General features: G+C 46.1%; 1 protein-coding gene across 1 annotated transcript in view; it reads right to left on the reverse strand.

Moving 5' to 3' along the window:
- Positions 1-16,577, reverse strand: part of LOC143996032 (pituitary tumor-transforming gene 1 protein-interacting protein-like) — a 113,571-nt gene that overhangs the window by 53,743 nt on the left and 43,251 nt on the right. The window contains exon 4 of the mRNA XM_077490837.1: positions 1,400-1,514. Within this exon, the coding sequence (XP_077346963.1) occupies positions 1,400-1,514 (115 nt within the window). The remainder of the gene's footprint in view (positions 1-1,399; positions 1,515-16,577) is intronic.

Here is a 16,577-nt window from a genome sequence, read left to right on the forward strand (position 1 = left end):
GCAGCACTGTGTTGGTATTTTAGATTTAATGTGAAGTGAACACGTTTTTTCAGTGATAGCAACAACTAGCTTGCTGGTTAATTTTATTTTATTTTTTAACCACTTGCTTACTGGGCACTTAAACCCCCCTCCTGCCCAGACCAATTTTCAGCTTTCAGCGCTGATGCACTTTGAATGACAATTGCGCGGTCATACAACACTGTACCCAAATGAAATTTTTATCATTTTTTTCCCCACAAATAGAGCTTTCTTTTGGTGGTATTTAATTACAGCTGGGAGTTTTATTTTTTGATAAACAAAAAAAGATGCGAAAAAAAAATATAAAAAAAAAAAAAAAAAAAAAAAAAACACAACACGTTTAATAGTTTGTTATAAAATTTTGCAAACAGGTAATTTTTCTCCTTCATTGAAGTGCGCTGATGAGGCGGCACTGATAGGTTGCACTGGTGGGCACTGATGGACTGCATTGGTGGGCACTGATGGGCACAGATAAGGCGGCACCGATGGGCACAGATAAGGCGGCACTGATGGGCAAAGATGGGCAGATAAGATGGCACTGATAGGTACCACTGATAGATGGGACTGATGGGCACTGATAGGTGACACAGATAGGTGGCACTGAAGGGCACTGGTAGATGACACTGATGGGCACGGATATGTGGCACTGGGGTGCAGCACCTTTGTTGAGGCAGATTGTGGGCACTGCTGGGTGGCACTTATTTTTTAATGAGGTGGCACTGGCAGGGGGCAGGTGGGCACTGGCAGGGCTGGCCGAGGAGGAATAATAGCCGATTACCGGGTCTCCGTTGTATCACATGATCAGCTGTCATTGGCTGACAGCTGATCACGTGATAAGGGGTCGGGATCGACCCCTTGCTCGGATCGGTGATTAGGCGAGTCTCAGACTCGCTGATCACAGAGCGCGCCGCGCACGCCCCTCAGGGGGCGCGCAGGCCGCTCATGCACGGGACGACGTCAATAGACGTAGTCCCGGCAAAGGAGGTCCGCGCTGTAGCCATCATTCGGCTATAGCGCGGGTCTCAAGTGGTTAAAGAAAAGTGCTGCACTCGGCAGTGATCTTTTCTATGTTGTCCAGGAAGGTCACCACTCCAAAGGATGCCTATCCCTGGTCTACATTCATTTAGGGAAAGGTATTCTGAAAGATCCTAAGGAAGCTCTACTAAATCTAATGAAGACAATTGAAGATATTCCATAATCAGGTAACTTTCTCAGCTGAAGAAGCTGCTTGGATGAGCAGTGAAACGTCTGCAACATTATAAACCAAGTCCGGGTGAAAGTGAATGACTACTACTAGGCTATACCAAGCCCTGGACAAAAGGAGAACCTTCACAGGCATCAGAAAACGTTCAGTTAAAAGCAATACTAACGTGGTACTTACAGTCTGGTACTTGAGCTTTTCCTGCAGTAACAACAGTAACAGCAGCAGACGATGATACATAAAAGGATGATTCCCAACACCACAGACATGGTGATAATCAGCACTTGAAAGTTTACTGAAAGATACAAAATCAACAATGAAAATGTCACAAATTGAATAATAAACAGATGGATTGGCAGCAGCAGTGGTGTTGAGGCAGCAGTTTGGCGCTCACCACATTCCACGGTGGCACAAGAGGAGCCATATTGTACATTGTTAGGAGCACGACACTTATCTACCTTTTAATTTCATTATTTTTTTTTTACATTACACACGCAGCATTTATCACTCTCAATCTGCCCGGTCTGCATCTATTGACACAGACAGACAGAATATGATTGACAGGAGAATCCTGCTGCCATCAATCTGCCCAATGAGAAAATAGGAGTGCGGAGAGACACGTGTGCACATTTCTGGATGGAGATTGGGCTCACGCCAGTATAAGAGGGAGCTGGGGGGAGCCTGCGGCACAGAATGCGTTTTACCCTAACGCAGAGAATGCATTAAAGGCGAACTATAGGCAAAACTTTTTTTTATCATATTGGATAGATCAAGGAAGGGTTATAAGCCCTGTCAATTTTTTTTTTTTTTTTCGCCATGTCCCATTGTGGAGATTTTCTATCAATTCCTGTCCCATAGCCAAACAGGAAATGAGAGGATATCCCAGCAAATCAAGGGCATTTCTTGGTGACCCCCAGGTCACCAGAACTAGTCTCCCCATTGGAAGATTTCCCTGCCATTACTTTTCTGGGGATGACACAAAATTTGAGCAATTTCTTTTACTTTGAAACGATAATGGTAAAAAGGACCAATAGAGAGGGTGAACCTCATTAACAGGTGCACAGCCCACAATAAAAACTGGCAGGTGTTCTAATCCCTCTCCACTCTAGCCAAAACTAAGAAAGAAAAAAAAAAAAAAAAAAAAAAGAAATAGAGGGGGGGGGGGGGGGGGGGGAAGAAGATTCTGCCTTTAGTTATACTTTAAAGTGGATGTAAACCCGAATTTTTATTTTTAGATGTCATAATGTAGAGTATAAGATATCCTATCATTTGAGCCCAGTCTTTCCACAAAGAGTTAATCCAGCTCTGAGCAACCCTCTTTTTGTTCAGCGAGATAAATCCTCCCCCTTGCTGTGAGTGACAGGTGATTTACATATCTCGTGCATTAGCCTAAGAGACACGCATTATTTTTTAAATCCCTCCCACTCCTTTCTTCTGCTGCTCTGCAAGGATTGGCTGTTCCACACCTCAGCATGATTTGGCATGCAGAAGTCATGTGGGGACTTTTCTGGGTTTTGACTGGATGTTAGTAAATCATAGCAGAAGTTCAGTAAGAAATACACAGGAGAAAATGCATGTTGATAAGGGGAGTGTAGAGGTGGGAGGGGATTCTGACATCATGACTCCACCCACTGAGCCCTGGAAAACAGGCCCACCCACAAAATCTGCAGTTTTCGGGTCTCATAGCAGACATTTGACAGATAAGTATACATGCAGGAGGCACGTATATCCTTCTAGATAGCCAATCTTGCAGTAGTTTAGAAAGGATGAGAGCGGGTTTACATCCACTAAGGCAAAATATAATTCACCTTTACAAACACTTTAACCCTTTGTCAGGATAGACAGTGGGCACATGTAGTTTTCAACTGATAATGAGATCTGCCAGCACAGTGCAAACAGGGGCAATTACGGTAAACATAACTCTCTGGTACATAAAAAAAAAAAAAAAAGAAAGGTAGGTAAGATTTTTTAAGTAAGAAAAGTACACAGCAAGTGTTAAAATAAAATTAAGTGATGCCATGTGAAAGAAAACATGTATATAAAATAGGTGTTGTCCCAATTTGGCTGCAAAAGTGGAAATACACTAATACCATAAATTACACTAAGCCACTGACATCTCTTAAACAAAAAATGCTGTATCCAGCAAACATATGGAAGTGCAAGCTTTGAGACAAAATAAAAAGTCACATAAAAAAATAAATAAAATGGGACTACGGTAAACATTAAAACAACCCAAAATTAGATTCTGAACGTACATTTTACTTTCCCTTTAAATACATATAGCAATAGTATTAGAATGTGGCTGCACTTCAGATGCATTTTTACTTTCTCATGTTTTCAGGTGCAAAGGGGAACTTCAAAGTGCCAGCAGAATCCTGGGGGGTTCCACCTCTCATCAATAATTGCTGCGCTGCCAGAGGGGGTAGGGGCTTTTTCTATGGTTCCCGGCAGCTATACTAAAGCATATGTAGCACGGAACGCAAATGTATCATGGAATCAAGCTGAGATCTGTTGGATGGTGCTGCTTCAGGTGACATGGGAATGAACGGGTACAGAATAACATTATCCCTGAACAGGGGCGTCCTGTTATACAATCTCCATTGTTACGCTTGAAGAATTTCTATTAGGGAATGTGGGGGCAGAGGACAGCGTGGTATACGCTGTAAACATGGGTAGTGGCTTGTCACTCTCAGCAAGCCAGGGGATGGCTGGATTCTCTGGGATTTTTAGATTGCAGCCATTGGACCATGAATCGAATATGGCTTCAGCCAGCAGAATCCACAGGACAGGATGTAAAAAAAATAAAAATAAATAAATAGATAACATCCATTTTTTACTCCATAATACTTTTGGTTTTCTCATCCGAGTCCCTTCTTTCAAATTCTATTCAACTTTGCAATGCAAAAACCACAAAATAAACCACGTTATAATAAAACTTTAAAACTGCACACTTAAGCAGAATTCCTGCCAAAATTAAAATAAAAATGCAAGCTTATGAAAAGATAAAATAAAACCATAATTTGTGGCATTATTCAGCTTCAATTCAGAGATTGCAGTACTTTATTCTGCCAATAGATGTCCTCAGTCGAATAGCCAGCATCATGCAGCCCACTTCCTCTAAGCTCAGGTCATCCCGGACCAGCCCCCTCAAGCCTTTGACTGGACAGTGAAAGGAGAAGCAGCACAGTGATGAGTTCATCTTTCCGCTTCCACCTATCAGCATGTTGAATGTACCCATTGGCTCCTTGTGCTGCTTCTTCTCCTCACACTCCAATTCTGACCTGGTGCCTGTCTCTTGTAGTCCCTGTACAGCAGATTCAAAAGAAATGCAATGATGTATGAATGACAGATCTGTATTTTTGTCTTTTATATCCGCCTAGAGTTCAGCTTCCCAAGACTTGCCCTAAAAGGTCTATGGCCCCAAATGTTAACCCCTTCATGACCAGAGCTTATATAAAGCCCTGGACATGCAGGCCAAAATGATCAGCGTCTATATGCTCTGGGTATCATTGTAATACCTTTGTGGCTAATTTTCTCAACCAAGTAATATTTGGATTTTAACCACTTCAATACAGGGCACTTTCACCCCCTTCCTTCCCAGCCCAATTTTCAGCTTTCAGCGCTCTAGCGCTTTCAGTGACAATTGCGCGGTCATGCTACACTGTACCCAAATGAAATTGTTATCATTTTGTTCGCACAAATAGAGCTTTATTTTGGTGTTATTTATTCACGACTCCGTTTTTTTTTTTTTGCGATATAAGCGCAAAAAAAGCAGAAATTTGGGAAAAAAACAATATTTTCTTTTTTCTATTTGAAAAGAAATCCAATAAAATCAAATTTTGTCATAAATTTAAGCCAAAATGTATTCTGCTACATGTTTTTGGTAAAAAAAATTCCGTTTAAGTGTATAATAATTGGTTTGTGTGATCACGGACATATGTACGCAAATGATCATGTACATATGTGTGCAGGTGATCACGTACATATGTGTGCAGATAATCATTGGGGACATGTGATTTTAGTGGGACATATGTGGGGGACATGTTTTTATTATTAGGGACATGTGTTTTTATTATTTGGGGACATGTATGTTTTGGGACATGTGTGTTTTGGGGACATATGTGGGGACTGTGTTTTCACTGTGTGGTGTGTGTTTACACTACACTGATGATCAGTGAGTAAAAAGCTGTGAAAAGCAGCCCATACTCACTGATCATCAGCCGGCTGCAGCGTTCTGCTCTCCTCAGCGGTGACTTCCGTGTGAGGAGAGGAGAGCCGATTGCCTAGCAACCGGCTGTTTGTTTACATCACATGACGGCCGTGATTGGACACGGCCGTCATGTGATCAGGAGGGCCAATCACAGAGCCCTCCTGCCGATCTGAGATGTGCCGTGTCCGGGTGACACGAGCACATCGGGATCGCGCCGCTGCGCGGGCGCGCGCGCGCGCGATCCCGCTGCTCCTGAATGACGTTCCTGAACGTCCTATCAGGAGCAGGCGGCTCCCACCCGCCGTATATATACATTGGCCGGGTGGGAAGTGGTTAAGAACATAAAGCTTTTATTCAATCTCTTAGCGCCGGCCCACAATGCACTGAGGATGAGCGGCCACTGTAGGCAACATGGAGCCATACGTTCCTGCCTACTTCCGAGTATTGGGGATGCGCATTAACGCCCCCCCCCCCCCCCCCCCCGGCTGGCATCTGCTGCAGCCGTCAGCAAATCCAAGCCAAAGATTCACAGCCAGGACCTGCTGATCAGCTGTGTAAGATCACAGTCCAGAGCTCTGTGTTAGTAAACACTTGCTGCTATACAGTCACCATTAGAACAGCACTTGACTAAGGGAGGATGAAACAGCACAATGAACCATTTAGGTGTGCTGTAGTGCAATGAGCATGGCAAAAAGAAAGCGAGAGCAGAGTGACCGGGATAAGCCGTCCAGTTCTGGTCACCAGGAAGGACGTGCTGGAACTGGAGAGAGTGTCCAGAGAAGGGCAACAAAGCCCTCAACTCAAATACAAGAAACCACTACAAGCATTAAATGTATTCCCCCTGGAGAGGAGGTGCTTGAGAAGAGATAGGATAGCCATATACAGATTTCTAAATGGTGATTCTAGCCTAGGGAATTAAGTATTCAGTCTCAGAGAGCTTAAGATGACATGGTCACTCAGTGAAAATTGAAGAATTGGTTTAACCATAAACTGTGTAAGGGGTCCTTTACTGTTAGAGCAGTAAGGATGTAGAACTCCCTTCCACACTCAGTGGTATCTGAGGGAAGTGCAAATAATATAAAAAAAATCTTGGATGGGCACCGTCACAAACGCAATATATAGGGATATTGTAAATGGTATTGATAAACATATCCACACCCACTAATGTTGAACTGGATGGACTGGTGTCTTTAGTCAACCTTACCAACTACAGTGCCTTGAAAAAGTATTCATACCCCTTGAAATGTTCCACATTTTGTCATGTTACAACCAAAAACGTAAATGTATTTTATTGGGATTTTATGTGATAGACCAACACAAAGTGGCACATAATTGTGAAGTGGAAGGAAAATGATAAATGTTTTTCAAATTTTGAACCACCCTTCACTGCAATTGCAGCTTCAAGTCATTTTGGGGATGTTTCTACCAGCTTTGTACATCTACAGAGTGATTCTCAACCAAGGTTCCTCCAGAGGTTGTTAGGGGTTCCTTCAGCATTGGGCAATTTCTGCCTCAGATAAGTTCCCACTCACACCAGTGATCTTTTAAGCCATCTGTAAGGAGATAATACTTACCAATGACCACAAGTGTAAGGAGCATTCTTCCCACTGGCCACCACACTAATGTATCATGAGATGTAGATTTCAAATTTTTAGCAGGGGTTCCCCGAGACCAGAGAACTATTTCAAGGGTTGCCCTGTGTTGAAAAGGTTGAGAAAGGCTGATCTAGAGTGAAAGATTTTGCCCATTCTTTGCAAAATATCTTAAGCTCTCTCAGAATGGAGGAAAAGAGTCTGAACAGCAATTTCCAAGTCTTGCCACAGATTCTCAATTGGATTTAGGTCTGGACTTTGACTGGGCCATTGTAGCACATGAATATGCTTTGATCTAAACCATTCCATTGTAGCTCTGGCTGTATGTTTAGGGTCGTTGTCCTGCTGGAAGGTGAACCTCCGCCCCAGTCTCAAGTCTTTTGCAAACAGATTTTCTTCTAAGATTGCCCTGTATTTGGCTCCATCCATCTTCCCATCAACTCTGACCAGCTTCCCCATCTGTGCTGAAGAAAAACATCCCCAAAACATGATGCCGTCACCACCATGTTTCACGGTGGGGATGGTGCGTTCAGGGTGATGTGCAGTGTTAGTTTTCCCCCACACAGCATTTTGATTTTAGGCCAAAAAGTTCAATTTTGGTCTCATCTGACCAGAGCACCTTCTTCCACCTTTGTCCCCCACATGGTTTCTTACGAACCGCTAATGGGACTTTTTTGGCATTCCTCTTGCCACTCTTCCATAAAAGGCCAGATTTGTGGAGAGCACGACTAATAGTTGTCCTGTGGACAGATTCTCCCACCTGAGCTGTGGATCTCTGCAGCTCCTCCAGAGTTACCATGGGCCTCTTGGCTTCTTCTCTGATTAATGCTCTCCTTGCCGGACCTGTCAGTTTAGGTGGACGGCCATGTCTTGGTAGGTTTGCAATTGTTCCATAGTCTTTCCATTTTCAGATGGATTGAACTGTGCTCTGTGAAATGTTCAAAGCTTGGGATATTTTTTTTTAGAACTTAGCCCCGCTTTAAACTTCTCCACAACCTCATCCCTAACCTGTCTGGTGTGTTCCTGGGCCTTCATAATGCTGTTTGCTCACTAAGGTTCTCTAACAAACCTTGGGGGTCTTCACAGAACAGCTGTATTTATACTGGAGGATAAATTACACATAGTTGGACTTTACTTACTAAATTAGGTGACTCCTGAAGGCAAGTGGTTCCACTAGACTTTAGTTAGGAGTATCAGAGTAAAAGGGGGCTGAACACAAATGCAAACCACACCTTTTCAGATATTTGTAAATAAAATGTTGAAAACCATTTATCATTTCCCTTCCACTTCACAATTACGTGTCACTTTTTGTGTTGGTCTATCATCTAAAATCCCAATACAATACATTTACGTTTTTAGTTGTAACATGACAAAAATGTGAAAAATGTTAAGGGGGTATGAATACTTTAATGCACAGTATGCAACTACGTGGGCTCGTCATTCTGCTACTTCTTTCAGCGTCCATCCAAAGACGGCCTGATGAAGGGGCCCGATGAAGGGGCCCGATGAAGGGGCCCGATGAAGGGGCCCGATGAAGGGGCCCGATGAAGGGGCCCGATGAAGGGGCCCGATGAAGGGGCCCGATGAAGGGGCCCGATGAAGGGGCCCGATGAAGGGGCCCGATGAAGGGGCCCGATGAAGGGGCCCGATGAAGGGGCCCGATGAAGGGGCCCGATGAAGGGGCCCTGCACGGCTCCGAAACGTTGCTCTATCGTGTTGTGATCATGCAATAAATCACCAGTTTGGACACTACTTGTGACGTTCCATGGTGTGCTGGCAAATATCTTCACCATCCAAAGACTGGGGGAGACCTTTAGAAAAGTTATTACCTGCAGCAGAGAAAGACCAAGTTAGACTTACCGGTAACTTGTTTTCCAGAAGTCTTTCAGGACAGCACCTGAGAGATAGCGACTCCACCCTCCTCGTTAGGAAACACCTTCTTCCTCCAGACTTTAAAGGGAGGCGCCTCCCTACCACACATCAGTTGTAGAAGAGAACCCTTGGCCCCAGCTGGAACACATAAACACATACGTTAGTCACAGCGTAGCATAATATAATACCATAGGGCGGGATGCTTGCTGTCCTGAAAGACTTCTGGAAAACAAGTTACCGGTAAGTCTAACTTGGTCTTTCCCAAGGCGTCTTTCAGGACAGCACCTGAGAGAATAACAGAGACTTACCCCTTAGGGCGGGACAACAGCTTGCAGGACCTTTCTGCCAAACGCCTGATCGCTGGCAGAAGTGAGATCCAGTCTATAATGTTTCACAAATGTGTGAAAACTCGACCATGTCGCCGCCTTGCAGATCTGCTCAGGGGTGGCACCAGCTCTCTCTGCCCACGTAGACGCCAGAGCTCTGGTTGAGTGTGCACAAATTCCTGCTGGAGGAGATAACCCTGCCTGGGAATATGCCTCTGAGATAGCTAATTTCAGCCATCTAGCTAAAGTAACTTTAGAAGCCTGAAAACCCCTTTTTTCTTCCTGAGAAGAGTACAAACAGTGAATCTGAACGCCTGAAGGACTCCGTCCTTTCTAAATAACTCAGCAGAGTCCTCCTGACGTCCAAAGTATGGAAAGAAGTCTCCTTATTTCCTTTGGGGTTAACACAAAACGTTGGCAGTACTATGTCCTGTATACGGTTCTGAACTGAAGCTACCTTCGGTAAGAATTTTGCATCTGTTCTAAGAATAACTCTATCAGAAAAAATGGAAAGATATGGTTCTTTAATTGACAGAGCATTTAGCTCACTGATCCTGCGTGCAGAGACAATGGCAATCAGAAACACGGTTTTTAATGTGAGAAACCTAAGGGAAGCCTCCACAAGAGGCTCAAAAGGCCCTTTTGTTAGAGACTGTAGGACTACCGACAAATCCCATCTAGGAAAAACCTTAACAGGAGCTGGCCTAGATCTTTTAAGAGCTCTAAAGAACCTGATCACCAGCGGATCTGAGGCCACAGATTTTTCTAAGAACACTGTCAGGGCTGCTACCTGCACCTTCAGGGTACTAACTGCCAGTCCCTTGTCTGCACCATCTTGTAAAAACTCCAAGATGGAGACAAGGCTCCCTGGCACCTGGGCGGCTGACAAACACCAAGTTTTATAACGCTTCCAGACCTTAGAATAAATGGCCCTCGTAACCCTTTTCCTACTTGCTAAAAGGGTCGAGATCAAACGGTTGGAAAACCCCTTGCTCCTAAGGAGCTGCCTTTCAGAAACCAGGCCGTGAGAGCCAGGCTGGCCACTCCTGGATGGTTCACTGGGCCCTGCAACAACAGATCGTGTCTGAGGGGCAGACGCCAACAAGGCTTGATTGCCAGGCCTAGAACTGTCGAAAACCAAGCCCTTTTTGGCCAAAAGGGCGTGATTAGAATAACTGGCACCTTCTCCCTCTGAATTTTTCTTAAAATTAACGGGATTAACTGAAATGGGGGGAAAGCATAGCAAAGACGAAATTCCCATGGATAAGCTAGCGCATCTGTGCCCAGCGAGCCATCGCGACTGTCCAGGGAAAAGAACTGGGGAACCTGGGCGTTCACCCTTGAGGCGAACAGGTCTACTTCTGGTAAACCCCATTTTCCGGCAATCATTGTGAATACCTCCGGGTTTAGAGACCATTCTGCTTCCCGAATAGCGTTTCTGCTTAGGAAGTCCGCTACCCTGTTTAGATCCCCTTTTAGGTGGACTGCTGATAGGGATAACAAATGTTTTTCCGCCCACCGAAGAATCTCCATGGCCAGTACCTGAAGCGACCTGCTTCTTGTACCCCCCTGTCTGTTTAAATAAGCCACTGCCGTGGCATTGTCTGTTAGGACCTGGACGTGATGGGACTGAAGCTCCTGAACAAACAACTCCAGAGCTAAGGCAATCGCCTTGAGCTCCCTCCAGTTTGAGGACCTTATTGTCTCCTCTTTGGCCCAGGACCCCTGAGTGAACCGTGTTCCTAGATGGGCTCCCCACCCCCAGGAACTGGCGTCGGTTGTTAGTCTTTTCCCGACTGGAAAAGCCCAGACTAACCCTTCCGATAAGACATCCTGTCTTTTCCACCACCATAGGGACCTTTTTACCTGGGTTGACACTCTCACCTCTGCCTCTAGGGATGCCACTGTGTGATCCCAAGATTTTAGAAGGAAAGCCTGCAGACACCTGAAATGCATTCTTGCCCACTGGACTGCTGGCATTGCTGAAGTCAGAAACCCCAAAGTTAACATAACCTGTCTTACTGTCAGATTTTGGCTGGTCTGTAATAAAGACACTGCACCGGAAATCCTGTCCTTTTTGTCTAAAGGAAGGAAGATTTTTTGCTCCGTCGAATTTATCAGAAACCCTAAAAACCGAATCTCCTGAGATGGGTTTAGGGACGACTTTTGGAGGTTCAAAATCCAACCCAACGCCTCCAGATGGCTGCGAGCTTTGCCTAGATTGGTCTGCAATTCCTCGCTGGATGGGGCGAAAAACAGCAGATCGTCTAAATAAGGAATAACTGCGATTCCCTGAAGACGCAGTGGCGCTAAAGCTTCTGCCATTATTTTGGTAAAAATTCGGGGAGATGATGACAGGCCGAAGGGTAGGGCCCTGAACTGGAGATGATGAACCACACCCCCCAACCTCACCGCCAGCCTGAGAAACTTCTGAGACTGGGGAGAGATCGGAACATGTAGGTATGCGTCTTTTAAATCTACTGACGCCATAAAACATCCTGGCGGCAACAGATTTCTGACCGAAAAAATTGAGTCCATTTTGAACTTCCTGTACCTTATGGACTCGTTTAAAGGTTTTAGGTTGAGAATCAACCGAAATTTCCCTGTCGGTTTCTTTACTAGGAAAACATGGGAATAAAACCCCTCCTGCTGTTCTTGCAGGGGTACCTGTACTACTACGCCCTGTTGCATCAGTTCCTCTAGAGAGGACTTCATGACCAGGGCCCTTACTGGGTCCCGCGGGGTGTTGGTAATCAGGAACCTTTTTGGGGGGTTGTTGACAAACTCGAGTGAGTAACCCTGCGCGAGAGTGGTCAGGATAAACTGATTTGAAGTTATCCCTGACCACTGCGGAAGAAATTTTTGTAGTCTTCCGCCCACCCGCAGAGACGAGTCATTGCGATTTTTCGGCCTGTGTAGGAGGACGGAAAAGAATTCCGCCTCTACCCTTCGGCTTCGGGGCGGACCAACTTTTCCTTCTCCCCTGCAACTTGCTGTCCTGATCCTGAGTTTTTTGAGGTCGAAAAAGACGTTTTGGTACCTGCTTTTTCTTTTTGACCGGAAAGGATCTCTTTTTATCGGCTGTCCTGTCAAGAATATTATCGAGGTCAGAGCCGAAGAGCAAGTCTCCTGAAAAGGGTAACCCACACAGCTTATTCTTTGAAGCCGAGTCACCCGGCCAGGTTTTAAGCCATAAAGCTCTTCTTGCAGCATTAGTTAAAGCTGCTGACCTGGCCGATATCTTAATTGCCTCAGCTGAGGCATCTGCAACATAGGCCACTGCCGTAATCAGGGTAGGAAAAGAATCTAAGATTTCCTGTTTAGGGGAATCTGCAGCTATATGTGACTTTAACTGGTTAATCCAGTATTCTAAATTTCTGGCTACACACGTTGTGGCCATTGCTGGTTTTAAATTGCTCATAACTGATTGCCATGATCTCTTGAGCAAAAGATCCATCCGTTTATCCATCGGATCCTTCAAAACTCCCATGTCCTCAAAGGACAGATCTGTGGACCTTGAAACCTGGGAAAAGGCGGCATCCAGTCTGGGCACCTTGTTCCATACTGCTGCAGGGTCCTCCTCGAAAGGAAAACGCCTTTTGTGGGCTTTGGAGAAAAAGGGCTTTTTCTCTGGATCCTGCCATTCTTTCCTAATGGCCTCAGAGATGACCGGATGAACTGGGAATGTTCGGCCCCTAGGCTCATCCAACCCAGCATACATGCGGTCATGGAGTGATAATTCCCTTTTCTCCTCACTTAAACCAAGCGTAGCATGAATGGCTTTAAGGAGCCCATCGACCTCTTCAAGGGACAGTTTGAATTTAGAGGGGGCTACCTCAGAATCCTCCAACTCCTCTTCCGAATCTTTAACGGAATGAGCAGTGGACTGCTTTTCCCTATCTGAAGGATCTTCAGGCAGAGATTCTAACACCGGGATTGAGAGAGACCCCTGGGAAGACTCTGAAGTGGAAGGCTGACTAGCAGCCGGGTTAGCTAGTGAGTCACGAAAATTCTGGATCGTGGCGTACAGCTCCTTCTTTACAGAGGCCACCAGATCCTCACATACAGAGGCAGATTCCTCCTTAACTAAAGAAGTAATGCAGGGACTGCATAAGGTTTTCTTCCAATTTTCTCCCAGCTTGGCCCTGCAAGAAGGACATCTTTTCTTTGGGTCAGAGCTCTTAGCCTATGAAGAAAAAGACAAAAAAGGGAAAAAAACCAGGGAACCCTTAGTGAGACCCAGTCTCAGCTTTGATAGGGATCACCACACAGGTGCACTGAGAATAAACCAGTCAGCTTCTAGTGCCCAGACAGGCCCCTTGCCACCAGGGGGGAAAAAAGGAGAGAGAGCGAGACCAAACGCCAGGAAATCGAAAAAAGAAAGGCAGACTTTAACTGCTGCCTCTTACCTGGGCTTTGCTGGTGCCTGTGCCTGTCCCCACCGCTGCAGACGCTGAATCTTCCATAACAGCTGTGCAGAGATCCACTTGTGGCTAAACGCCGCCTCCGGAGTCACGCCGTGCAGCTGCACCGGACCGGAAGCGGAAATAGGCACCAGCACCTGTCCTCCCTCCTCCCCCCTGCATCCACGCCGGAAACGACGTTTCAGCTGACCCGATGACCCGCTCTGTCACTTCCGGCGCGACCGCCGAAAAAAAATATGGCGGCGGCACACGCGCGCCGCCGCGCCTACGAACGTGCGGGCCACCGAATCTTCGGCTCTCTCCGAGCACAAGAGGGGAAGAGGAGCCCGCTTGCTACCGCTGACAAGGCGTGGGTAGGTCGGGAGGACAGCGGGTCTCAAAAGGAGGAAAAAAAGGGAAAGAAGCCTAGTCCCTCAGGAACACCTAAGAGAAACAGACTCCCTCCCAAAAGGTGTTCCCTCCGGGCCGGAGGAAACACAAAAACTGATGTGTGGTAGGGAGGCGCCTCCCTTTAAAGTCTGGAGGAAGAAGGTGTTTCCTAACGAGGAGGGTGGAGTCGCTATCTCTCAGGTGCTGTCCTGAAAGACGCCTTGGGAAAAATCAGGTCTCCTACCAGCAGGATTGTGCAACGTAGCAGAGCTTTGCAAGTCTCAGGACTGGATGGACACATATAACAATCCTTTGACAGTTATAACAGCGCCCTTATGAGTATTTCATCTATGTATTTAGCAGTTTGTCTGGAGCTCAGCTGTAAGCCTCATCTCAAAAGCACAAATATCAGTAAGATTCTTTTGTGTTGTAAAGCCGCTCACTGAAGTCTACAAACTGATTTATGCTGATGTGCCGGGATGAAGGAACCATAAAAAAGAAAAAGAGAAGCGTGTTCTGATCATCATCCCGGGCCCAGTAGGAGGTGGTGGATATTACAGTCATTATATGGCACCGCTGCTATTATTTGAGCTTACCATTCAGGGTTCTCCCGGTAAAGGTAGTCAGCCCTCTCCGGCGCGGCTGGACTCCGTCTCATTACCCGTCTTCTATACTCCCGGGGCAGAATTAGCCTCTGTAATGACATCTTGTTAAGATCGTCATAGATTTACAGACTGAGCAGTAAGCAAACCTTAGCACTGCCATATAATGGCGCTGAGCCGCTCACACCGGCCCGGGTCACGGCATCGGCAAGAGCCGCACATCCTGCCAGTCACTAATTTGGTGCCTAATGAAATGTGGGGCTCGCGTCTCATAGTATCCTCGGCAAAGTACAAAAGACAAACTTTACTTTTATTAAAAGAGACCCTTCATCCAAAATGTAAACTGCTTTTCCAGCATAAGAATCTCTACAGCTCATCTGAAAATCTTTTTTTTTTTTTTTTTTTTACCACTGTCCAAATTAAGCCTTAAAAGTGGTTGTAAACCTCAGATATGAAATAGGAACAAAGCATATCCCGGTATAGCAGGGGTCTCAAACTGGCGGCCCTCCAGCGGTTGTGAAACTACAAGTCCCAGGAGGCCATTGCAAGGCTGACCAGTTACAAGCATGACTCCCACAGGCAGAGGCATGATGGGACTTGTAGCTTCGCAACAGCTGGAGGGCCGCCAGTTTGAGACCCCTGCTCTATAGTGTGTTCTTGTCTCAATCCAGAGCACTAAGACCCCTTTCACACTGGAGCATTTTTTGCAGGCGCTATAGCCTTAAAAATAGCGCCTGCAAAACGCATCAAAAAACAACAGGTGCTCCATTCACTCGAGTGTGCGGTGCGCTGGCAGGGCATCAGAAAAAGTCCTACCAGCAGCTTCTTTGGAGCAGTGAACTCACCACTCCTCCACCACTGTTCACCATTGAAATCAATGGGGCAGCGCTGCGATGCCAGCAGCGTTTAGCGAGCAGATTTAACCCCTTTTTAGCCGATAGCGGGGGGTTAAAATCGCCCAGATAGTGGCCGAATAGCGCCGCTAAAACAACGTTAAAGTGGCGCTAAAAATAGCACCGCTTTACCGCTGATGCCCATGGCGGCTCAGTGTGAAAGGGGTCCAAGTGCCATTTCTGTCTGATGCCTCCTTCCTCTGCCAACAGCATGCATCCCTTCTGACAAGCTTTCCTGACACCAAGAGAAAAATAGTGACAAGAGAGGGACTTCATGCAGATCGACAGCCTCAGCTCTGTCCTGTGTGCTGTAAGAAGGCGGGGCATTTCCCTTCCCTCCAATCAGCTCTCAGAGCTCTCCTCACTGATGCAACGTCAGCTCTCTGCCCCCTGCTTTTCAGAGCTGAGAGATCCTGTGTAAATACTGCACTTTATATGGATGTAGGAGAAGGGCAGCTGCAGATAAACAGGTACAACTTATGTATGGGGATTTGTTTCATCTCTGTGCATCACCTGAGGCCAGTCACTTTACTGGGTATCTGCGAGATATGCGAGGGTTTACATACACTTTGAAGAATAATCAGCTTACATATAGTTACATAGTAGGTGAGGTCGAAAAAAGACACAAGTTCATCAAGTCTAACCTATGATTAAAATTTTACCTTCCCAGCATCCTCCCCTTCCCCCCTTCATTAACATGCTAGTGACATTTTAAAAAAGTTGTAAAAAGGCAGAAAGTTTATCCCAATGCATTCAGATAAAAACTTCTGTGTGCAGTAGCACCCCCCCCCCCCCAATACACACCTGAGCCCCATCTCGACGCATTGATGTTGCAGGAGCATCTCGGCTGCTTGGGACTCCCCTCATTGGATGAAATGGCAGGGCGGCGACATTGGCTCACTGACTGACAGCAGTGAGAGCCAATGAGGAGAAAGGGGGGCAATGCCAGGCAACCGCTCCGTGTCTGAATGGACACGGAACTGTGGGCAAGGAGTGCCGAAGAAGCACCTGAGAAGAGGAGAATTGGGGCTGCTCTGTGCAAAACCACTACACAGAGCAGGCAAGTATAA

The sequence above is a fragment of the Lithobates pipiens genome, unplaced genomic scaffold (genome assembly GCF_037356315.1).
Source record: "Lithobates pipiens isolate NorthernLeopardFrog02 unplaced genomic scaffold, aLitPip1_a1.2 Scaffold_19, whole genome shotgun sequence".
NCBI lineage: Eukaryota > Metazoa > Chordata > Amphibia > Anura > Ranidae > Lithobates > Lithobates pipiens.